At 42.8% G+C, this 26,849-nt stretch overlaps 1 protein-coding gene across 1 annotated transcript; it reads left to right on the forward strand.

The window, feature by feature from the left end:
• Positions 1–1,582: 1,582 nt before the first annotated feature.
• On the forward strand, positions 1,583–26,082 carry LOC113030412 (uncharacterized). The gene is made up of 5 exons (XM_026181847.2): positions 1,583–2,075; positions 3,096–3,210; positions 3,972–4,016; positions 13,572–13,653; positions 19,476–26,082. Exons 1-5 carry the CDS (start codon positions 1,919–1,921, stop codon positions 25,836–25,838), a joined length of 6,762 nt encoding a protein of 2,253 aa, XP_026037632.2. The 5' UTR covers positions 1,583–1,918; the 3' UTR covers positions 25,839–26,082.
• Positions 26,083–26,849: the final 767 nt, after the last annotated feature.

The raw sequence follows: 26,849 nt of genomic DNA on the forward strand, positions 1-26,849 counted from the left end.
GGGTACCTCAGGGTAGCCGTTCGGGGGATTCGAAAATGCACATTAATTGGGAGACACTGACTGATGCAAAGAAAACCAGGGTGTACAGTGTACACTGTAGTCTATAGCACCCAGGAGTGTTAGGTTATTATGCACAAGATGGTAAGCTGTCTTCTGGCAACTGTCGAATTGAAACAAACGAGCGTGCTGTGTGTGCAACAGCACGAAAAACATTACTAAGGATGCAACGATACCAATTTTTTCAAACCGATACGATACCGATACTTGGATCTGAGTACTTGCCGATACTGAGTACAAAAACCGATACTTTTACCACACACACACACACGCAAATGCAATGAATTGGAAGACAGGTTTTATTTTATTCTTAAAATAAAATCTTAATAAAAATGACCACAAAAAATTTCAAGTGAAAAATAAGCACTTCTGTTAAATTATTGCGGAGTGTCCACATTGTAATTTAACAAAATATCACTGAACTATTGGCAATGTCTCGAGCTTTCAGAATAATAAATAAACACTTCTGTTTGGAATAAAATAAACTTTTAAATTGTTGCAGAGTGTCCATATTGTAAACGAACAAACAAAATAACGAAAGTATTTGGCATTGACGAACAAACTCCTCATCTGCCCGTGGATCATCAGTCCACTGTGCCGTTAAACTGAGGACTGACATCGCGCACACACTGCTGTCTTTACCTCTTCAGAAAGTTTTGGCACCATTATCTCCCTGATGTATGGGCGGCTGGGAATTTCATATCGCGGCTCGAGTGTGCTGAGAAGACGGTTCAATCCTATGTTTTCCACGACCAGCATTGGCTGGTCATCCAGAGCGATAAAATGAGTCAGAGTCTCTGTTATTTTAACTGCCTGTGGATTTTCTCTTGACATTTTTCGTTGCTTTTCCAAAACCTGAGTTAAAGTTGGCTGTTCCTGTCCACACTGCTGACATTTTGTTTAGCCTAGCTACAGCAGCCTCCAGTTTTTTTTTATCTGGAGCCGCCAGTCTCACTCGCCTAACCCTGTGCCTGTTTAGCGCTGGATGTCCCCCTAGTGGCCAATCTAAAAAACTACAACAGAAATGACATGCCACCCTCTGACTAAAGAAATAAGTTAGTATCGGTTCATGGTATCGGTTAACTTTTACGAGTATGAGTACACACACATTTTACAGTATTGGCCCCGATACCCGATGCCAGTATCGGTATCGGTGCATCCCTAAACATTACCTGTCCTTTTATTAACTGTTCAAGTAGTGCTGGTCATAGCTGCTAGCTACCTGGGTAAGGGTGTCATGGGTCTGTAGCTCTGTCCACCAATACACCCTGTATTTGTCATGATAAACTGATCAGCTGGCAGATTAGAACACAGTATGCAGGACTGAAACTCAAAGAGGAGCTGTATTGTTGGAGCTCACAGAAAATTTAAAATAAAGCTGGAATTAAAGTGAAAACACAGGAGCGCACAGCATGTAAAAATGAGGGAGAACATGATAGAGAACAGAGAGACTAAGACAGTGGCTCTACATGCAGGGTTATGAGGAAATGGTAAGCAGCTGGGAATACAACTGACAAAGGACACAAAACTAAACAGTACACAAGGAATAAAGACAAAACAAAACAGGAAACATCACAAACCGTTAGAGACTGAGACTGAACTTGACGCAGACAAAAAGGAAACAACCATCGAGACATGACTGACTGGAAGACAAGACTAACTACTGAGACAGGGCAGAGACAGACACGAGGACACAACTGGGGGAATCACAAAAGGGAACAAAGAAATCTATAACAAACAAAATCAGATAATGAACTCACAATTCAACTCCAAATTCAAATTCTGGTCAAAGATCCAGAACCATGACTGCATGGACTAAACATGACAGGAGAATGCCTGAACCTGTGTAGAAACTGTGAAAATGTTTGGGGTGATCCATGTTCACATGTTTCCAACTGGACTGTGTCACAGTGTCATGTTAATAATATTTTGCAGGGCGATGGCAGGACAGAGGCAGGGCTGCTGGAGTTTGAAGCTCCTGGTCATCCTCAGCCTCCTCAGCCTCACTGAAGAGTTCGGTAAGAGACTACAGCACTACAGATGACCACACATGTGCAGACAAACACACACTCATATCGCATACACAACTTTCTCTCTGGTGTGCAATGTTACCAAGTGCAGTTTTTCCTAATATTTTTTTTCTTTTCTGCCTGTCCCGTTTGGCTCTTTTGCATCAGAATTATTGTCTAAAGGCGAAGAAAGATGCCCAACAGATTTACTTTACCAAATGGACCATCCGGGCCTTGCCCTATTGGTCTATTTGATTCACCTTTTATTGTTTATTTTATTTTACTTTAACCTGCTAAATACAGGACAGACTTGACTGGGGAAAAGAAAGGGGAGAAAGTAAAACAGCGGGGAAGAGGAACGGTGATAAAGGGCAAAAAAAACAAAAACCAACAAAAAAACCAGACAAAAAATGCATATATCAATCACCTGGATCACCTGTTGAGAAAGAAAAAAGAGAAAACCAGCAAAAAAACAGAGCAACATCATGGCGATGATCTATGTGAATATAACAGTAAATACTAAATATTAAATATTATTGTGCAGCACGTAAGATCGACAGTTTTTCCTACTATAACAGAGCGTTTTATTCTTTTTCGTATAGTACTTTAGTCTGTTGTATATTTTATTCATGTTGTTTAGTTTGTTATAATATTTATGTTGTATTGTGTTTTTCTTAACAACAATGAAATTTTGTATTTAATTTTAAAACAAACTGGGAGCCAGTGAACAGAGGCAAGCACCAGGGAGATATGTTCGTGTCTCTTTGCACGTGTCAGGAGACGAGCTGCAGCATTCTGGACCAGCTGGAGCCGTGCTAGACACGACTGGCTGACACCTACATATAAAGAGTTGCAGTAGCCCAGTCGAGATAGGATAAAAGTGTGGATTGCCCGTTCTAGGTTTTTAAAAGATAGTGCATCTTAGGGGCATACAAATCCAGTGTAGAAGTGGTTCTCGGCCAGAACCAGGACTTAGTTCCCCATCCCTAACAAATTGCTGAGCTTTAAACTGTGTTTCAATGCTTTCAGAGGTGAGAGATGATGAGTGGGAGGAACTCGGCTCTGACATCGCTGCACTGCATCAACTCCAAGGACTGTCTGAACATATGTTTGATGAAAAGCTTATGAACTCCTCAACAACCAGGTATCTTATGGCTATTAACAGCTGTTACTACATTAAAACCCCTGTGGGTATCATAGACATTGGTTATTAGAAGCACTGTGTGGCTCTTTCAGTGCGAGTGTCATAGAAGCATTTAAATAAGCCTTGTCACATGTGGAAAAAAAATAATATTTAATATCAGGGGGCAAAGGTTACTGAAAACATGAGCTATCTTGGCTGTCTCCTAGTGGAGATCTTTTTTTTCTGCTCCAACACAGACAAAGCAGCATGCACTGGTATCTGTTATATAAAATAACCAGTCTGGTGTGTTCATGGCCTCATCACTCAGTAGGAAACTAATTGAGAAAATGTTTTAGGGAATATAGTTTGCTGGAGATGCAATATAGCGCAGTGTGCCAGAGACAGGAGTTGAATTCAAAAACAGCTTTAATGCCAAAGTCTTTTTGAAAAAACAGAGGTGGATGCAGGAATAACACACAACAACCTGACGTCTAGTGAAACCACAGAATAAGGGTGGAAATGACAAAGGACAGGAGTTAGACTCTGACAATAAATACACAGCATGTAAGGAGGGGAGAGGAAACAGGTGGGAACGAATCAGACAAGATGAGACAAGGAAGTAGAACTAGAGAAAGACCCAATGCCCATGACGAAGAATGCACCTAAAAATTTGAGACTTAACTTTGACATTTACTACTTGCAACCACAGCACACTGCAACTTTTTCAAAAGTAAAAAAGTAATCCATAACAAAAAGTATAATGCAGAATGTGTTTCATTTAGGGGAAATGGCTACCACCTGTCAAGATTTGGAAGATCTGTAAAAAGGTAAAGAGGCTTTCAGTCATTTACATTTTTTAAATGGTGTTTAGCGTGTTTAAAATTGCTGTCTCATACCTGGATATTTCATGTCCTTTGCAAGTATTTGTAAAATAATTTGGACAGTGCTTCACAATACACTGGATTTTTTTTTTTGTTGAAATACTTGGTTATTAATGAGCCAAAAAGTCCATTAGGGGTCATCACAGCAGCTCATCTGCATCCTTTTCATACTGCGTCCATATTTTCCTTTGTGACACCAACCCTCTGCATGTCCTCCTTCACCACATCCATGAAGCTTCTCTGAGCTTCTCCTCTTTCCATCTTCACATCCTTAGGCCAGTATATCCACTCTCCCTCTGCATGTGTGCAAACCATCTCAGCCTCAGACTTAACTTTGTCTCTAGACTGCTCAACATGAGCTGTCCCTCTGATCTACTCATTTCTCATTTCCCTCTGGGGGAGGGGTGGGGGTGGGGGGTATGCCCAACTGCGCTTTGTTGACTGTTTCAGACTTTAAGACGCCATGTATCTCAAGAAATGGGGAGATGAACTGCTTTTTGTCTGTTTTTGAGGGTGGGGGAAGAGGCACAAGGGTTGATATAAGCCAGCGAACTCCTTCCTTGAGCCTGACACCCCGCCTATATTCTTCTAACGGCGTTACTTTTTTCAGTAATGAGTAATCGAACTAATTACTATTCCTATCGTTACAACGCCGTTACAGTTACTAACAAGAAAATGCAGTCGTGTTACTGTTTTTCAACAAACAGACAGTTGAAGCTGTGTTCAGCTCGCCGCATCTTATATCAGCTGTGCGCGCTCCCGCGGCGGCAATCACTTTCTGCCTGACGATCACTTTTTGGCACAACACCTGGAGCTAAGGGGGCAAAACAATCGCATGAGTGCTGCTGAACAAGCTAGCGAGCTAACTCCCTGCTAACTTCTAACTCCGTTAAATGTCATAAATTCCGTTTTCATGGATGCCTGGATGTTAAACTCAATTGTTACACCTGGTAGAGCAGAACGCTGATCATTGTATTACAGATGAAAGACTTTAGACAGTTTTTCAACTCTCAGTAATGCCACAGTGATCGTTTGATATATGTGTAACGGGTGTATTAAAAAATAATTTATATTTCACCAAAGATCCATCCTGCAGTGTTATCTCGCTTTGTCAGTATTGGTTATGTATATGTATTTATTTATATATGTTTATTTTCTGTATTTATATTTTGGGAGCTTTTATTTTGTTTGTGTGACCTTTGACTTCCCACGAAGTCACTTCCTGTAGCTGCGCGCTATTTTCCTCAGTCGCCGAGAGGCCCCGCTGAGGAGAGGTGAGCATACGCTAGTGTTCTCAGTTACAGAGCGAATAAACACAGTTAAAGTAACTAAAATTCTGGGAGAATAAATCCACCCAGCTGGCAAAGTGAGAGCTGACTCCTCTGGTCATTCGCACAACACAACGCAGAGAACTAACGGCAATAAGAGTTTAAGGCCAGACCGGCTACAGTGGTGCCGTGACCCGGATCCACACCACTTCAGACTTGCTCATCGTGGTTCGTGGAGACGCGATCAACATCAGTTTGGTCACCAGAGGTTGCTGTAATGGACAATTTAATGTAAGCTCTGAACACAAATCCCAAGCGTTCGAGGAAACACTTGCACCTTTTTTTTTGGACTGTTGTTTACAAGGTAAATTTAATTCTGCTGTTTGCATTGTGCATATGTTATAACAATGGATGATGAAAAAGTTTCAAGTGACGGGTTCAGCTTTGCCATGGGAAGAGGGAGGGTAATTGAGGGGTTGCCTAGTACACCTGTTCGTAGTGCAGGCTCCCCAGCTTTCTGTTCCACTCGCATACTTGGTTGCACATCTTCCAGTAGTGGTAAAGGTAACTCATTCTCAGACCCTTCAGCCACAGCAGACCCAGCATTAAATGACCTGATAACACATATAGCTCAACAGGTGGGGCAGACCATTAGGGATCAGTTGAAAAAGGAATGTGGGGAAAGGGATGACGGGGCCGCACAAGCTCAGAGCAGTGTAAGCCAGCCACCCAGCGAGCCCACTTACCTTAACCTGACTGGGGCAAAGCTAGTCCTGCAGTCAGATGTGAGAGAGCCTCCAGTCTTCAGAGGAGATGGGTCGGATAAACATACAGTCTGTGAGTGGGAGGAGCTGATGAGAATGTATGTCAAGAAGCGAGCAACACCCCTTCAGGAACAGTACCAAGAAACAATGTTCAAGTTGATGGGCAAAGCTAAGGACATTGTAAGAATAACTCTGAGAAGCACCCCATCGTTAAAACCTTGTGAGAATCCAAATGTTATATATGACATACTGAGGCAACATTTCAGTGACATGACATATTCGTGTATGCCTATGGCCGATTTCTACAGCACAGTTCCAGTGCCAGGAGAAACTCCTGTAGAATATTGGGTCAGACTGAATAAGGCAGTTGATGCAGCAGAGGAAAGCCTGAAGAGACTTGGACGGCACATGGAGGATCCCTGCCAGGAGGCAGCCATGATGTTTGTGAAGTACTGCCCTGATCCCACCCTTGCTGCTGTTTTCAAGTTCAAGGCACCAGATAAGTGGACAGCCAGTGAGATTCAGGAGCAGGTGAATCGGTACCAGCTTGAGATGAAAGAGCATATGCTCCCCAGGTCTAAGTGTCTCACACCAGTTAAAGCTAACATCCAGACCCCTGCAGCTGATGGTCTAGCGACATCAATGCACCCGGGAGAAACACAGGTGCAGGCGGGATCAAATGAGACAGTAAAGTCCCCTTGTAATGACAGTTGCCTGAAATTACTAATCAGCCTTTTTGACCATGCTTTATCGCAGAATAACCAGGTTGCAGACAAGCAGCTTCCTCCAGGTCAGACCCGACCCAGATGTTGTAGAGTATGCCAGTCCCCTGAACATTCTACCCTTGTGCATTGTAGGCAGAAACACCTATGCCTTGCATGCTTTGAGCCAAACCATATTAAGAGAAATTGCCCTCGTCGCTCACCGATTCAAAGGCGCCCTGCCTCCCAACCTAATGACACCCAGCCTTTAAACTAGCTGGCCCGCATTTGGTGAGGGGATGTGTGGGCACAGATGTTGAAACCCTCGGCAGTGATGACGTTGAAAAGCATTACATTAAAGCATGTGCAGCTGCACCAGATGGTGTTAAGGTGGTAGTACAAAACACACAGAGAGTTGGCCCGTTTGACAAACTGTTTTACACTCCTGTCAGCATTAATAACAGACACCACATGCAGGGTATGCTTGACTCTGGTTCCATGGCGTGCACACTCAGTGAGCAAGCAGAACAGAGTATGCTGAGTGAGAATACACTGCCAGAACCCACTCCCCTGCCTCAAGAAATAGTGCTAGTAGGCTGTGGTGGCACACTTACCAAGCCCAAATGCATGTATGAAGTTGAAATGAAACTGTATGGAGAGACTTGTATTGTTCCCATCCTTGTAGTGCCAGGTCAACGTGATGATATAATCATTGGCACAAATGTCATCCGGTTTCTCATGCACCAGTTGAAAATAACCAATGACTATTGGCGCCTCGTGTCAGGTGGCGGTTGTCCCCCAGAGTGTGAGCAGTTTCTTGACCTCATGGCTAATTCATCCCGAGGGAGAGGTGAAGAACTCCCAGACAAGATTGGCACAGTCAAGCTTCAGCAGTCAGTCACCTTGTTAGCAAGACAAGAGCATCTAGTCTGGGGCAAGCTGCCGAGTAATGTTTCTATGTCACCAGGGAGCACAGTGATTGTTGAAGCCACTTCATCAAAGTCCATGCCACGTAACATCATGGTTGGCCGCATCATAACGCCATTGTGGGGTGATAGGTGGGTTCCCATGAAGGTCACTAACCTGTTGGATAAACCAGTCACCCTGAAAAGAAACAGTAAGTTGGCTGACGTGTCCCCTTGTGTTGCTGTTGAGGATTTTGAAGTTTTCCAGGGCACCTGTCGACCCCAGAAATCTGTGCAGGAGGAAGAGAAGGATGATGCCCACCTCACTGATCTTAAACAGAGACTAAAACAGGTTGGGCTCAGCGAAATTGATATTGACCTGTGCCATGTTGGTCAAGGGGGGAAGGAGAAATTGGTTAAAATGCTTGAGAAGTACAATGACATTTTCTCCAAGCATGCACATGACTGTGGCAAGGCCAAAGGCTTTGTACACCGCATCAGGCTCACTGATGAGAGGCCATTCCGCCTTCCTTACCGCCGAGTCCCTCCCGCACATTATCAAAAGCTGCGACAAGTTTTGTCTGAAATGGAAGAACAGGAAATCATGCAAGTAAGACCCTGAGCAATTCACAGAAAAAGTACCCAGCCCACAGGCTAGAGTTTTTGGCATTGAAATGGAGTGTGTGTGAGAAGTTCAGTCACTGGCTAAGAGGTCATCCCTTTACAGTGTGGACAGATAACAACCCTCTCACCTACATCATGACAAAACCAAGGCTTGATGCTTGTGAGCAGCGTTGGGTGTCCAAGCTTGCTCCTTACACATTTGATCTGAAGCACATACCTGGTACCAAGAATGTCGTAGCTGATGCTCTCAGCAGAGACCCCTTTGCAACAACAGTCAGACTGTACTGATCACAGAGCAGTACAGTCACCTCCTTGCTGAAGCTGAGAGTGTCAGTTCTGAGGGAATACAAAATGCATTCCGGTTGAAGGTCCAAGGTCAACGCGTGGACACACCACCTTTCCGCACCACAGGACTGCAGACGCCCTCGTCTCAGCCTGGGTGTGATGCTATGGATGTTAAGGCAATCCTGGATTTTCACAGTGAGTGGGATCTGGCTGCTGAAACAAGGGCTGTGGAACTGTTCCAGTCTGTTCAGGACCTAGTGTGGCCAGGACAGGAGTCATTTCCTGTGTCCACACTAGAGGAACTCCAGCATAGCCAGGAACTTGATCCCAGTATTTCAAAGATCTTACCATTTGTCACAAGGAGAAGGCGACCTTCCAGGCGTGAAAGGGCAGGATTTGATGTGAAAGCCATGGTGTTCTTTAAACAGTGGGAAAGGCTTAGGATCCAAAATGGAGTTCTCTATCGGATCACAAAGGACCCCCTGAGTAAACAAAGCAGACATCAGTTTGTTTTGCCTGACAGTCTCAGAGCAAAGGCACTGAATGGTGTCCATGATATTGCAGGACATCAGGGGCAAGCGAAGACTTTATATCTGGCAAGACAACGGTTCTTTTGGCCGAAGATGGAGTCTGATATAAAAGAGTCAAATGCTGTCAAAGATGCATCCTGGCCAAAACACCAGAACCCTCTGCTCGAGCCCCACTTGAGAGCATCAGAACCTCCGCCCCTATGGAGCTGGTGTGTTTGGATTTTTGGAGTGCGGAGGATAGTAAGCAACGCTCAGTAGATGTTCTTGTCCTTACAGATCATTTCACTAAGCTAGCCCATGCCTTCCCTTGCACAAACCAGACTGCAAAGCAGGTGGCTAAGAAACTATGGGACCATGTTTTCTGTGTGTATGGGTTTCCTGAGCGGATTCACTCCGATCAGGGGGCAAATTTTGAAAGTGAGCTCTTGGCAGAACTGCTCAAATTCTCAGGGGTCTCCAAATCCCATACTACGGCATACCATCCCATGGGCAATGGAGGGACTGAGAGGTTTAATAGGACACTTGGCAACATGCTTAGGTCCTTGCCCCTCAGAGAAAAGAACAAGTGGCCTCAACAAATACAAAGTCTGACATTTGCATATAATGCAACTGTACATGAGACCACAGGTTTTGCCCCATTTCAGCTCATGTTTGGCCACATCCCGAGGCTCCCCGTTGATGTGATGTTTAAACAGGTGCTCTGTGATCCTGTAGTTGTGGATCAAAAAAATTATGTGAAAACACTCATGTCACATCTTCATGAGGCAGCTAAGATTGCCCAGACTCATGCCATCAAGGAACAAGACAAACAGGCAAAAGGATATAACAGAAAAGTAAAGGGCACGTATCTGAACATAGGAGACAGAGTACTCATTGCCAATAAGGGTGAAAGAGGAAAGAAGAAACTTGCTGACAAGTGGGATGCAACAGTGTACACAGTCAGAGACAGAAATCTGCAGACTCACACATACAAGTTGGAAGATGACAGAGGCAACATAAAGGTGGTACATCGCAACCTGGTTTTAAATATCAGCTTCCTGCCAGTAGTGACTACTGAACTGTGTGACACTGGATCAGAGGGAGGGTCATGTGCGTCAGACCAGTTAGATTCCTTGGATGAGGAGACTGCAGAGGACAGGACCAGTGCTTGGATCAACTCAGATGATGATGAGAGTCAGGAGACCCTGAGTGAGGGACTCTCAGGATTGGGCAAGACAAGTCAACAAGCTCCAGAGGTGGTTGCAGGGGATTCAACCCAGTGTTCCCTGGTAGGAGAGGACTGCCCAGACAGAGACACAGACTTGGACAGTTTGGTAGCAGAACCTGACTTGGACTCCCCGTCTGTGTTAGACACACTTTCAGAAACTGCACTCACTCACTCACATCCATCAGACACAGATCGTGATGCACACACCAAGCCCCTATCAGTAGTCCCTGTGCATGTCGCCGACACGCAGATGCCTCCAACGGATGTATGTCATGATGTGGGTCCACAAGGACAGCCACGGGCAGGCCCGGACAATGTTGTCATGACGCGAGCTGGCCGAGTTAGTAAAAGAGTTAATCGACTCATTGAGTCCATGGTTCAAAAGCCTTTTGGCTTTAAGCGTTTGGCAAATTCAGTTAGCAGAAGGTCTCAGTCTCTTCTTACGCTGTTTTAAGTAAACCCAGGTGTTTAGAGATCTTTCTGTATTTTGATTCTACGGGACAGTATCCTTATGGCACAATTAAATACATAGTGTCTTTTTAAGGTATTGATGTGTGTGGATGGCTGGGAATGTGTGTGGTGTAAATGGCATCACACTGATCTAAGAAAGGCTGAGCCCTGATCACCCTCATGCTCTTTCTGAACCTATCTGGTAGGTGGCTTATACAGCTGATACTAGAGCTTATAGCTCGGAGGTTTAAACCCGTGCCCAGGAGCCATAAATTCTGTAGATTTGTCCCTGTGTTCCAATTAGATTGTTCACCTGACTGTTCTGGATTTTGGTGAAATCTAGGAGGGGTGGATGTAACGGGTGTATTAAAAAATAATTTATATTTCACCAAAGATCCATCCTGCAGTGTTATCTCGCTTTGTCAGTATTGGTTATGTATATGTATTTATTTATATATGTTTATTTTCTGTATTTATATTTTGGGAGCTTTTATTTTGTTTGTGTGACCTTTGACTTCCCACGAAGTCACTTCCTGTAGCTGCGCGCTATTTTCCTCAGTCGCCGAGAGGCCCCGCTGAGGAGAGGTGAGCATACGCTAGTGTTCTCAGTTACAGAGCGAATAAACACAGTTAAAGTAACTAAAATTCTGGGAGAATAAATCCACCCAGCTGGCAAAGTGAGAGCTGACTCCTCTGGTCATTCGCACAACACAACGCAGAGAACTAATGGCAATAAGAGTTTAAGGCCAGACCGGCTACATATGGACCTGCAGCGGAGTTTAAGCCCAGACACGGCTAGTGACGTCAGACTTAAAGACCGGATAAGCCCATATGGAAAAGATATATATAAATCTTATAAAGTTTGTATCTGTCTTGTGTGAAACTTGTATGAAAAGCATATAAGTGTGAAAACAGATATAAGATCCCTTGAAAAATTATATAATGAAACTTGTATGTTTTGGATACTTACTAAAACAATGTATGAAAGTAATGCGAAAGTGGCCACTTTCATGAGTAAATCATGTAAGCCTTATATGATTTACTCATGAAAGTGGCCACTTTCATGAGTAATCACATATAAGTTTTTACTATTTCTTTTCCGTATGGGAGGAGCTGGCTCGCGTTGTTCACTTTAAAGAGTCGGCTCTAAGAGCCGTTTCGTTCGCGACCGACACATCACTACACAACACCTGGAGCTCAGGGGGCAAAACAATGGCATGAGTGCTGCTGTTTGACTGAGGAAGAATAAAGGAGTCGTGGTAAGACAATCACATGACCACTTAAAGACAAAGCAACAAGGTGACATATACCAGGTTTTAAATTGTGTTGATAGGCCAGTAAAACCAGAGTCATGATAAACAAGATATACGCGGCGTTTTTTCCTCAATAGTTTCGTCACGTTTGCTGTCTAAGGACAGCGCAGCGAGCGCTCTCTGCTTATGAGCAAAAAAACCCTGCCCTTTCGTGTTGGTGGAAAAATGCACCATGGCGACCAATCAAAAAATCATATGGCAACATGACATTTGGTTGCTTAGAAAGAGGGGGAAGTTTTAGGAGTGGCGTGCTGTCTTGTGTAGTTAGCGTGTAGTGTTGTGGATAGTTTTGTGTTGTGTGTCAGAACAATGAGGCGACTGCTGTCTCCAGGTAGAAACAGGAGTGACACACCTGCTGCTGTCAGACCTGCAGGTATCAGGCTGTGATGTTGTTTGCAGAACTTGTGCATAGGATTTTAAAACTGACATTTTATATTTGCATTTAAAGTTATGAAATATGATTCAATAAACATGTTTGTGGTTGTTACAGTAAAAAAATATCACTTTTTTCTACTCAGATTTTATGTTTTTTGTCTGATTTAGATCAATTGTGTTAACACAGTTTGTCAAAATGAAAACATGACTGTAAATTCAGACACATGAGGTTGTGCTGATGAGACCAAACAAGGCAAATAAATAGTTTTTAAAGGTGAAATGTGGAGGAAACATCAGAAATAGTTAAAAATGGCCAATTCTACCCTGGACCCCAGAGGGTTAAACTTTTTTTTTTTAAAGTAACGTAATAGTTACTTTTCAAGTAATTAATTACTTTTAGAATATTGTAACTCAGTAACTAACTCAGTTACTTTTTTGAAGAAGTAACTAGTAGCTATAATTAATTACGTTCTCAAAGTAACTTGCCCAACACTGGTCATTAGTCAGCTGTGTACTCACTGGTCTGCCATTATCATCCTCATCAGTCTGTGTATTTAAGTCCTTAGTTTCCTCCAGTTCATTATGTTGTTGTCGTCGTCCCTGTGCGAGTGTCTTCAGTTCAGCCAGCCAGTCAGTCTTCGTTCATGTTCTCTTCATTCATCCACTATAATCTTCTCTCATCGCTAATCAATGAGTCCTACGTTTGAGTCCTCTTTTCCTTCTCTCCACACCACGAAGCCCTGACAGACACTGTTACTGAACAGTCATGAAAAACTTTAATAATACTGTTTGTTTAAAGAAAACTTTAACATATTTAAACGATGCCATCTCTGTGCGGTTAGTAAATGGTGAAATAAAAATTGTAGGCTTTTACAAGTCAGCAAGTGCAAAAAGGTGTGAGAGAAACCCTGCAGCTCAGCTCTAGAGTATGATTTCGAGGAGCCCATGTAGAACCTTTGAACCTCTGACTGTTGTATAAGATCGAAGAACTGCGATTTTTAAATATATTCTTGCAATTTTTTTCTTTCACAGGGTTATGAGATCAATGCAGTAATGCTAATATGTTAATTTTCCATTAGGCTGGACACTGAGCCACTAACTTTGCTGGATGGATTTCAGGACTGTGAAAACTTCCCAGCTTGTGTCATTACAAAGGAGAAGGTCAGTAAACATGAGACAAAAAATGACCACATGAACACTTAAACCCCCGCGGAGCCATCATTTTGCGTTTCTACCTTTAAAAGCCAGAGAGCAGTCAAACGCTGGAAGTGGAAGCTAAATTGGCTAGTCATTCATATGTATATTAGGTTGTTACCTAGGAATTCTGGAGGGAGGGGAGTGGGGGAAATAAATCTCCAAAAGTCACCAACTTGGAGTGTTTCAGTTTGCCATCTTAGGGAGAAATCAACACACATGGGTGTAGGTCCTTTGTTGCTGAGATTTATTGATGAAAACAGTACAAAAAACCAACCATTTGTACACATATTTACAAATAATAATAAAAAGCGAGTGAGTACATTACAACATTTTCAGCAATCACTCACAATCCTGGCACTGCCATGGTATCTGTAGTCTGCATTTACCACACGTGTATCTGTAGCAGTGAACACATCGCACAGTGGCCTGATTTTTCTTGCATCATGTGGAGGTCCATGAACCAATGAACATGCTCCGTTTGCTGTGCATGTTGAATAGTCCATTCTTGAATGCTATGAAGCATGTCAAGAGTGATGAAACACAGGAAGCTCTGAAGGCGACTCGAGATACTTCTCCTGGCCTTAGCCGTTGGCTCTCCATCTGCAGCGTACGCTTCTATTGGGGTGAAAGGGAGACAGGTCCCCACCTGTTCTTCACGCCACACTGTGCCATCTTTCGCTGTCTCAGTCCCCAAACAAGCTCTCTTTTTCGACTCTTGATCACTCTTGACATGCTTCATAGCATTCAAGAATGGACTATTCAACATGCACAGCAAACGGAGCATGTTCATTGGTTCATGGACCTCCACATGATGCAAGAAAAATCAGGCCACTGTGCGATGTGTTCACTGCTACAGATACACATGTGGTAAATGCAGACTACAGATACCATGGCAGTGCCAGGATTGCTTTTTATTATTATTTGTAAATATGTGTACAAATGGTTGGTTTTTTGTACTGTTTTCATCAATAAATCTCAGCAACAAAGGAAATACACCCATGTGTGTTGATTTCTCCCTAAGATGGCAAACTGAAACACTCCAAGTTGGTGACTTTTGGAGATTTATTTCCCCCACTCCCCTCCCTCCAGAATTCCTAGGTAACAACCTAATATACATATGAATGACTAGCCAATTTAGCTTCCACTTCCAGCATTTGACTGCTCTCCGGCTTTTAAAGGTAGAACGGTAGAAGCCTGGAAATCCAAGTTTAATAGATTAAACAGTGCTGAGAAGAAAGACATTGTTTCTAATGACGAACTTCATTAGAACTAAAATAGAACTTGATTAGGCTGATAAAGATAAGCATTTCCTTCCACTCAGTATCTGTATCTTTTTTTTTTCCTAAAACGGCACAAAACATGAATTCATCGTGAATACAACACAACAAAGAAAAAGAGTTCAAATGACAAACACCATTACCAACGGACACAATACAACAGACAGCTCATAGTGGTAGCTGGGTTTGCTACGAGGAGATGTTGAATTTTTGTATTTGTCACACTTAAGTACAGGTCGACATATCAGAGCAGTAATCACTTAGTTATCCGGTTGTTCAGTCTGACGTCACTAGCCGTGTCTGGGCCTAAACTCCGCTGCAGGTCCATATATCAAACGATCACTATGGCATTACTGAGAGTTGAAAAACTGTCTAAAGTCTTTCATCTTTAATAAAATGATCAGCGTTCTGCTCTACCAGGTGTAACAATTGAGTTTAACATCCAGGCATCCATGAAAACGGAATTTATGACATTTAACGGAGTTAGAAGTTAGCAGGGAGTTAGCTCGCTAGCTTCTATCTAAATACAATATAGCACGTCCTGACTGCGGGGTTTTGGAAACAAATTCAAACGTACAGCTCTGTTATCACTTCCAGCATAAATGAAGACAGAAAACTAAACAGCAGTGACGTTTGTAGGGTTACTGAAGTTGGGCTAGCTGCTATATAATGATGTGCTACGTGACCGCTAGCGACACAGCTATGTTAGCATAATATAAACAAGCTAACTTTTTTTCCACTCGATAAAAGTTAACGTGAGTGTTCTCGGTGGTCAGGAACAAATGTAATCGCATGGCAGGATGCTGTAAAAGGACCAAACTTCAGCCAGGAGAACAACTGAGATAATCCATCCACAATACGAGGTTAGTCATTCATATACTGCTGCATGGGCTGGGCTGTAGTTACATCCTAAGGTTTTAAAAACTGAGCTTAAATAAATGATTAGCGGTAATAAAAGCCGAGGGAGGTCAACAGGGATCACTGACTGTTTTAGGAGCTTTTTGAGATTAAATAGAAGAAAATACATAACATTAAACATGTTAACAACACAAAAGCCATATTAAACGCAGACTACTTTAGGCCCGGAAGTAGGATTCGTCGTGTCATCACTGAACAACCGGATTACACAATGTTGTACTACTTGCTGTATGCACTTGTTGGTTGTAAGCTTAATGTGATGCTCAGCCACATCTTTCAGCTGTCTGTGAATTTGGGATTATAAAGAATTCATAGTTTTGCATTAAAATGTCACACTTCACAGAACATTTTTACCCATCGAGACCCTCAAAGCGCTTTACAATTCCACTATTCATTCACTCTCACATTCACACACTGGTGGAAGCTACAATTGTAGCCACAGCTGCCCTGGGCCAGACAGACAGAAGCTAGGCTGCCAGTTCGCGCCATCGGCCCCTCTGGTCAACACCAGCAGGCGGTAGGTGAAGTGTCTTGCCCAAGGACACAACGACCAAAACAGACAGAGAAGGGGAATGAACCGGTAAACTTCCGGTTACAAGACAAACTTCCCAACCCCCTGAGCCACGGTTGCCCATGGGAAGCAGTGTCTTTCAAGCTTAGGCAGCGGTGTTTTGCATTTCTAATACCAGCCCTATACTCACTATGAAAGGCAACTTGCTTCCTCTCCACACTGGAACACTAACAACTCTCAATGTATATTTTTATGGCCAGCAGAGATGGGCAGTAACGCGTAACGCGTTACTGTAATCCGATTACTTTTTTCAAGTAACGAGTAAAGTAAGGGATTACTATTGCAAAAATGGTAATTAGATTACCGTTACTTTCCCGTAGGAACGCTGCGTTACTGCGTTACTAAAACCGTAATTTTTTGCGAGAATGTCTCACGACAGTGACATAAGCGAGTGCGACGTTCGTGACAACAGCTGTGTGCAGATCAACAGTGCATCATATATCGAGTGCAGAGAGAGTATGAGCGTGCAGCGTTTAAAGCGTGGAAGTACTGACCTTACTTTGAGTTTGATTCCATAAAAAGTGACAAAAACATTAGTGTCCGCTGTGCGTGGGAAGAAAACTTCTTTTTACAGCGAAAAAACCCCTAAACTTCCGAGCAAGCACCGAGTAGCTACGACGTAATGGGAAACTCACAGAGAAACTCACGGATTCTTCCACTGACCGCGGCACACCTGCACCAGGGTAAACCTCCGCCTACCCCACTCCTGCTTTACAGGTGAAAATAGAGCAACAGGACCGCTGAGTCTTTGACTTTATTTATTTTCTGCTGTGTTTTACTTGCATCTATTTGAAAGACTGAGTGTAAACACAAAAAATATTTTATTTTATTTTATGTGCTGGAATGTGTAGAAAATAGGTTTAAATGTTAAACTAATTTCTTCCAGTCAGAGAATGTTGCAGATAATTAAATTTTTGCTTGATGCATAAAGTTAAAAGATTAAAACTAATAAAACAAGTTTTAAAAAGAGACTTTTCCATTTGATTACATTTTGTATGATGGATTATGCAGAAAAAGTAGAATTGGGCTGAAAGATCTATCGCTTTATCACCTATTCAGGTTGTAAATCGTGTTTTTAAAAAGTAACTAAGTAACTAATTACTTTTGAAAATAAGTAATCAGTAAAGTAACGGGATTACTTTTTGGGGGAAGTAATCAGTAATTAGTTACTGATTACTTTTTTCAAGTAACTTGACCAACACTGATGGCCAGCAGCCTTAATTAGCTCCCATCAAAATGGATGCAAGTGCAACACAACTATAATTTACTACGTCTCACCAAATGCCTGTTACTTCCTCTCAAGTCCTGCCATCAAATCAAATCCCTCTTATTGTCACATCACATGTGCAGGTACACTGGTACAGTACATGCGAGTGAAATTCTTGTGTGCCAGCTTCACAAGCAACAGAGGTGTGCAAAAATAAACCACAAGAACAAGCAAAATATAAGAATGGCTAAATGGCTAAATCTGAGAGTTTGCATCTGGCTCTGCATTAGATTCACCTGATGTCCATCAGTCAGGGTTCATTGCAATCACTTTATAATATTATGTGCACATAAGAAACTCAGTGCAGGTATTACAATAAAAACACAAAACCTTTCGAAAGCAGTCGTGTAAACATCCCTAGTCTCAGTAAACGCATCATCAGGAAAGCTGGGATTACAAATTTAACCCAACTAACAAACACGAAGAATATTTCCTCCATATTTTTGTATCATTTGTAGTTAGCTTTTCAAATTCAGAAAATAATTTCAGTTAGTTCTTAGTTTAGTTTTAATTCACTATAATTAGCCTGGTATGCAGGTCACTTATGTTACCTGTTGCTGGTCTTCACTGATGACAGCTGATCAGGCCCCTTCTTTTCATTATCTACCTTCTTCGCCTTGGACACATTTTTCATAAATACAATATTCAGTTTCACTGTTATGCTGATGACACCCGGCTTTATCTGTCCACTAAACCTGCTCTCTCCCCGGACCTCCCTCACCCTCTGTTTAGACGAACTCAGAGCTTCTCCTGTTCAGCACTGAACCAACCCTATCCAGAACTAATAGCTTCTACTACAATCAATAACTCGCCACTCTCCATTTCCCCATGTGTGAAAAGTCTGGGTGTTATCTTTTAACTCCCACATCATTAACATCCCTCGGTCTGCATATTTCCAACTCTGTAACATTAATCATCTCCGTGCTTTTCTCTCCCCACATGCCGCTGCTAGTCTTGTTCATAGCCTGGTCACTTCCTGGATCGATTACTGCAACTCTCTTCTTTTTGGTCGTAGTCAAAAATCTATCCATCAGCTTCAACGTGTCCAGAACTCTGCTGCTCGTATTATCACCAGGACCCCTTCTATGCACCACATCACCCCTGCTCTGCAGCTTCACTGGCTTCCGGTTAAATACCGCATCAATTTCAAGATACTTTTGTGCACATTCAAGGCTACCCATCATCTCTCGCCTTCATACCTCTCTGACCTGGTTCACATTACCATTCCTGCTCGGTGTCTCAGATCCTCCTCCTCTCTTTCTCTTTCCATCCCTTCCCCCCCGGCTAGCCACCGTGGGGCGCTGGGCTTTCTGCTGCTCTGCCCCCCGTCTTTGGAACTCCCTTCCTCCTGAGATACGAAACATCACTTCCCAGACTCAAAACTCACCTGTTCACACTAGCCTATTCCACATAAGCTTTTCCATACTGCTACTTTAATTTAGTTTATCTATTTGCTCTGTTTTATCCTTATTATTTTCTAAATTATGTTTGTTGCTGTTATTGCTTGTGTACAGTGTCCTTGAGTGTTTTGAAAGGCGCTTTCTTAAACAAAATGTATTATTATTATTAGTAGTAGTATTAAATAATGTGAGTGTCTGGCTCAAACTGTAGGTTTACATAAACAAAACAGATTGTTAAGATTATATCTAGAGATCCAAAAAAAGTTCACAAATTTCATCCTATAGAAATTAACTGAGACCAAAACAGTTATCCTGGAGCTCTCTCTCATTTCAGTCTTTGCTTCATTTTTCAGGACTTTAATGCCTTCTTGGCACATATCGACAAACAGAAGGTACAAGACTGGCTGCTGGGTGCTTCAGAGATCTCCCACAGCTACAGCCAAAAACTTCTGATCATGACCGACAGAGAAAAATCCACCAGTGACAGAGTCCAGCAGGAATACAGCAAGGATCCTCATTACTCCGTGAAAGTCACCAAGGACTGCCTGTTCAACGATACCTGTGTACCAGCAGCAGACAGATACACTGTAGTGAAAATATTTGGAAGTGTTTCAGAAGATGGACAAACTGTGTCTGGACTTGATGGATCTTCACTTGCAAAGCTGATGTTGAAACCATCTCTGGAAGCGGCTCCAGTTTTCTCTCTCGATGGAAACACAACCACACAGTTCCACCAGAACTTCATTCGGGTTTTTATGCTCCGCGGCCTCCAAACAGTCTTAGAAACCAACCAGAACAATCAGCAGATTTACCAGGTGATGGATCGACCTGACTCCGTTTCCAGCTACAAAATCCCACAAAGACCAGCTGATCACACCACACAGTATGACCACCAGCAGATCATAATGATGGAAAATGATCCTGTGGTCAGAAGAGCTGCTGAATATTTGTATGACAAACATCCAGCAGTTAGTTCTGTCTATGTTCTTGATGAAAACCAAAGACCCAAACTGATCCACGGTGGACCAGTGTCTCTGTCAGAGGACAGCAGACTGGTGCTGGTAGGTCATGGTAAAAGAGACAACGCAAGAGAAATGAGACTGTCAGGATACAGTTTAGGAGATGTGGCAAAAATCATTGAAAGGACAAACAGAGGCAGCGATAAAATTAAAACAACGAGTGTGGTGGCCTGTGAGGTCGGATCAGACCAACGATTCATAGAAACTCTGCTGAGGGACCTCCATAAAAAGAACATCAAGACAGAGCTTCATGTGAGGGACGCTCTCGTCCAAGTCACACACACAGGAAGGAAAATCACTCAGGAAATCTCTCCAGAGGGGCTGCAATGGAGACATAAAGACAACAGCAAGAAAGTGGTAGCAACCCTTGATAGAAACGGAGATGTAATAATGAGAAATGAGCCTGGAAGTAAAGGAGAGGCTGTTTTTACCAATGAAAGAAACTTTCTGGGTGGACGAAAAAACAGGGGAAACAAAAAACCAGAACAAAATTTTATAAGAGAAGACAGCTGGCCAGATGAACCGAAGAGATTTGTTAACCCAGATGTTTTCCCGAACATTGACCAAAATAAAGTTCCCGAGATTAAATCTGCCATTGATGAGCTTCAGGCTCTGTCTTGGGGAATCTTTCACTCAGATCAACCAGTACCAGAGAAAATCAAAGTCAATGACCAACAAAGAAGAGAATATGTAATAGGAAAAAGAAGCCAAAGGACTGTAAACCGGGAAACTGAAAATTATATAGACTGGCTAAATGATGGTGAAGAAGTCCTTAATGAATGTTATCAGATTAATTCAGGGAAAGACATTAAAAATATAATTCATCACTTTGCAAAGAATGGAGAAACAAGGACAACATACCTGAAGATCAATAACTGGATATATGAAGTTGAGCATAAAAAACTGTACGTGTTCCTGGTTGGAAAATGGCTTGACAACAATCAAAGAGACGCAAACGTAATTGATGAGATTAAGAGATGTATTAATGCACAGGTGGGCAGAGAAAGTTACACACACATGAGAAACAACATTTTAACAAACAATAGAAATAGCCAAAACCAACAAAAACAAATCTATGCTAAATATGTGGGAAATATTTTTCGTGGAGAGCACGCACATGTCAACCAAGGACTATCCACTGAGGCCTGGTTCACAACATATTTCACTGCATCAGTTATAAGTGAATCTGTGAGAAATTTCCGAACATTCCCTTTGACACTTATGGCCTTGGATGTGGTTTTAAATCAACATAACTCAGCTGGCCTGGCTTTCTTCTTTGACAATCACCCAATGGCAAGAGGAGGAAGCTGGGTTGACCCAGAAAAACGGGGATTCACTAACTCAAGAGAAGAGTTCTTAAAATTGGAATATGACCTGTTTGATAAGTGGAGTAAAAAAGGTAATGTAGATAAATGGATTGATATGATAGCAACTGATTACAAAATATTTACAGAAAACGCAAACACAAAAGATTTATTTTTAGCTGATTACAAGAATTACAAAGAAAATTTTGAGCAATCTCCCAGCATCGTAGAAACATCTGGAGATATTATGAAACCTTCCACATCTGGAACACTGGGAGGATACGATGATGGCTACGTCACAAGGCGTGACTTGAATTCCGCCTCAGAATTCGAGAATACCTTCAAACATGAATCCTATTTCTCTAGAACATCTGCATCGTTAACTGAAGAGGTCCATGCTGCACTAATGGCAAGATATGGTAAAAATCTGGCAAGAATGCGTCTTCAGGAGGGATCGGCCCGAATGGAAAACGGACAGTTTGTATGTGAGCTCGTGTCAGAGAGAGCTGGTGCTGAGCCCGAGGAGTTCAGGGTCGATTTATCTCCACAGAGTCAACATTACAGTGAAAAGATGTGGAAGAACATTGAGACATCAGTGCATGAGATGGAGCAGCACAGTTCAGCAGCCTCCCATCAGGTCAACAAACATGTAGAGAGGACTGGAACTGCTGTTGGAGCTTTGGGCCTGATGCTGGGACTGAAAGGAGCTGCTCGTGCCTTTGAAGAGGGAAACATCAAAGATGGTGTGACGGGGTCTTTGCAGACAGCTCATGGAGTGACGGCTATGACAACATCTGCTATTGCAAGCAAAGCTCTGACTTCAAACACAAGAATCGCAAAAGCTGCAGCAACAATCATGAGGAGCCCTGCAATGAAGCGTGCTATGACAGTTATACCAATAGTGGGAATTGGATTTGGGATCTACAGTGTGGCAGAAGATTTTAGAAGAGGAGATGCACTGGGATACATTGATGCTGCATTAGATATTACCATGACTGCTTTAGATGTTGTTGAGCTTGCTCAGCCTGAACTGGCACCTTTCATCGCACCTATAAATCTGGCTCTATCAGTAGTGCGGATGGCCATTGATGATGTTTATATGGGCATCCAGAATGAACTGAACAGCCTCCCAGCGGACGCTGGAGTTTTGGACAAAATAGCTGCTGTTTTTGTTGGCTTGGGAAAAGGGATCATGCACTTTGCTATACATGTGGCTAGTGTGTTTTATGACTGGCGTTATGCTGAAATTGAGGAGGGACGAAGACTTGTTGCACAGATCTCAGATTATCACCAATATTATAAAGTCACAAAGCAACAGGATGGAACGACAGCCATTGATTTTGCTGCTGGCGCCTCCTCCTGGAATGGAGGAGGTATTAACTTCTGCCTCGCTGATGAGGGTCAGTCTGAGCTCTGCATGGACTATTTTGTTTCTCGTGATGGGAGTCCAAGAAGACAATGCTGGAGCATTAACACAGATGGAAGCAAAGATATAATTCTTGGTCTGGGAGAGTCACATGGATTAGAGCACGCGACATATGAAAGAAAAATACTCATGTTCATACCAGCTGGATCTGTGACAGTGGTTTCAGGTTATAAAACTCTTTCCTATTCGAGGTACGGGACATACAGGGGAAACAGAGACTCTAATCGATTTTTTGCAGTTCAGAAATCACAGGACGAACATATGATTGAAGTCATGTTGAGCTACTATTACAGACTTCATGGGGAACCAGGGGATGACACATTCTTCCTCGGTCCACAGAGAAGTTATGTCGAAGGCTCAGGAGGAAGGGACACCTACATCATTCCTGAGAATGGAGGGAAAACGATCATTAACAACTACAATCCCTCCAGAGCACAAGACAATCTGCATTTCAGTGTCGACTACAGCCACATTTCTGTGTCTAAATCAGGAAACGATGTTGTGCTGACGTATGAGGGCAGTCATACTGTAAGAATACAAAACTGGTTTTTAGGAGAAGATTATCGTCACATGAACATGATGTCAGGAGACGGAGTCTTATTTGAGATTTCCTCCACGGTGGTTTCTTCAGTTCAGCTGGTGGCCAGAGGAATTAACAAGATGTTCGAGGCACGCGGTGCAGTTGTTGATGCATCACAGCCACTTTTACGCACAGTTACAAACATCTTTGGGTCTCAGTATGGTGATGAACTCATTGGAAATGGAGAAAGGAACCTGATAGATGGGGGAGGAGGGCGAGATCGTCTGATTGGTGCTGAAGGAGAAGACATTTACATGGTGAAAGGCAGAAAACTTTCCTCTGTGCTCATTGAAAATTACTCCAGAGACGAGAAAACTGACCTGGCCATCATAGAAGCAAATCTTCATACGTTTCGAGTCTGGGTATTAGGTGATGATGTTCATCTGGAGGCTCACCATGACAGCACAGTGTTTCATGTTGCTGTAGTGAACTGGTTCAGATCATCAGCACACAGACACTTGCTGTTCATCACAAAGGATCTGATCACCTTCACAGTGTCAGATAACAAAGCTGACTGCCTGCAGAGGAACATCTTCACCACATGTATAAAGAGCCTCAGCATTGACTACAGCAGCTCCCTGTCTCCTCTGGAGGTGGACCTTGAGAAGGATGAGGCTTTGGACAGCGTGACAGAGGTCCGCGGGTCAAACTATAACGATGTCATCAAAGGAAACAAAGAACACAACGTTCTTGTCCCTGGATTAGGAGATGATTTCATTGAGGGGAGAGGAGGAGAGGACTGGTACGTTATCACAGCAGGACAAGGAGTGAAAACCATCAACAATCTATCACCAGATCTAACCTTGGACCTGCTCTTCCTTAAAGAACAATATCAGCATATAACATGTAGATGTGAAGGTCAGAGCATCATCGTTCAGGTACACGGCAGAAGAACTGTTATTTTACAGAACTGGTTTAAATCAAAGAATTATCAGCACCTGCAGATCAAGACCAGTGATGGAGTAACAGCTGGACTGAAGCCCAGCATCAGCAGCTGTGGATGGGATTTAATGCTGCCTTTAACCATCGACTACAGAAACCAGAGATGTGAAACCTGTCTGGGGAAATGGATGAAACTCAGTGACTCAGTGAAAGAAATGTACGGCTCCTCAGGATTTGACGTCATGGTTGGAAACAGCAATGATAATTTACTGGATCCACACACCGGGGGGGCACTGATGATAGGAGGGGAAGGCAAAGACACCTACATAATCAAACATGTGGATGAAAACATGGTAATCATTGATAACTTTGCAGAAGATCAGAAAACTGACACTGTGCTGGTAGATATGGATTTCCTTGATGGAAGTCAAGTCATACTGGACTCAACAAGAAATAATGTTCATGTTAGAATCATGAAAAAAGAGGAAAGATTAGAATTCATTCTCTGTAATTATGCTAAAGGTGAAAAACATCAGCATCTAGAATTTCAGAGCTCTGATGGCGTCCATTTCAAACTCAAGTCTCTAAACTCAGCTGGAGACGACTCTTTCTATCAGGTAGAAGCTTTCAAAGTGACTCTCACACAGTCTCCGGTGGACTGTCGTTTGGACCTCAGCGCTCAGAGAAATCTGTCAGAGGTTCACACAGTGCAAGGCTGCCCCTCCCAGTCTAATGTTATAATAGGCAACAACCGAGACAACGCTCTGATTGGTGGGTGGAAGGACGACGCCTTGGATGGAGGTGATGGAGATGACACGCTGGTAGGAGGAAATGGAGCTGACATCCTGATTGGTGGGAGAGGAGACGACACTCTTTATGGTGAAGATGGAAATGACACACTGATGGGAAACTCTGGCCAGGACGTCTTCCTTCCTGGACCAGGAGCTGATCTGGTGGACGGAGGTCCAGGCAGAGACTCTGTTCTCTATCGGGGTGATCATGAGAAGGGTGAAGGGGTTTATGTTAACCTGCTGACGGGCCAAGGCCACCATGCTGACGCTGAGGGCGACGTGTTGAAGGATGTGGAAACTGTGATCGGCACCATCTATTCGGACATCTTAGTGTCTGGTTATGAAAGTTCTCTTCTCAAAGGCTCAGATGGTAACGACATCTTGGTGTCCACTGGTGGAGATTATCTGGTTGGAGGTGATGGAAATGACATTTACATGTTCACTTTCAGCAACGGCTCAGTCACCATAGACAACTGTGCGACAGACAACGCCACAGATGTCTTGTATTTAGCGTCCCAGTCAACGCTGGCATGTGACTATCAGGTTTCATCTGAGAAAGTTATTCTGACTTTTTATGGAACCAACCAAGAAGCTATGAAGATTTCTCTAAGGGGCTGGATCAGTGACAACAATGAGTGTGGGCACCTGAAGCTGGTTCTGAGAGAAACTAATGTTTCAGTGGATCAACTGCTCCAAGAATGTCAGTCACGATGAGTAAACGGTGCTTTGCTTGTCAGTCATCTGCTGAAAAATCTGGTGGTGTTTTAATAAAAAAAATGTAAATCAATGCATTTTAGTGTAAAAATGCTACAAAGTGTTTTACATGCTAAAGTTTCCTGAAACTGTGCAAAACGACTTAAACATTTTTGTATGGTTCTTTAATTATGCTAAGCCTGAAATCAGCCTTCAGAAGACAAAAAGAAGATGTTGAAATGGCACAAATAAATTGTAAACCTTTTCCGTGTTACAATTGTGAGTTAATATCTATTAATGCATCGTTTTTTTCTTGAAATGTTTATCCATCCATCCTTCCATTTTCCTCCAATTACTGGAGGTGGGTCGTGGCGGAAACAGCCTCAGCAGTGTGTAAGACCCGACCTGACATATAGACACAGACACAAACATGCATTCCCACCCTCATGCACACATATACAAACACTCAGCACTCACCCAACGTAGGGATAGACATACATGGACACTGTACACACAATCACACTCCCCACACAAACTCTATACCTCAGGTCCAGGTACCCTCGCCCCTGGAGGGGGAAACGGCACCTAGACCCAGGAGATGCTACCCTTTCCCCCGGGGTGGAGGCAGGAAACCGCCGTTTACGTGTGGATGAAAGGTGCAAACGCATAGAAAAATCTGTGTTTTCAAAAATACCCGTGTAGGTGTGGACGCAGCCTCAGTGAAAATCAGTCAGTGTTTTAGAAGGAAGTAGAGAAATATAACAGCCTTTCATTCCTAATGTGTGGTGTAGCAAACATTTTGTGCTGCTTTTGCCCTTTGTCATCTTTCTGGTTACATATTTTACGATAATCGTGTCAAAGTATAGAAATGTAACATTGGCATAGATAAAGTTCTGCTTTGTATGTGGATTTGTGACGCTTCTTCTCCTTTTACCCAAGTTATATTCATAATCTAGGTAAAACAGAAGTAAAGCAAACCTTATAATTACCTGCTAAAAATGTGTTCTGATGTGTTCTGTAGAAGAACTTTAG

This window comes from Astatotilapia calliptera, chromosome 2 (assembly GCF_964374335.1).
Source record: "Astatotilapia calliptera chromosome 2, fAstCal68.1, whole genome shotgun sequence".
Classification (NCBI taxonomy): domain Eukaryota; kingdom Metazoa; phylum Chordata; class Actinopteri; order Cichliformes; family Cichlidae; genus Astatotilapia; species Astatotilapia calliptera.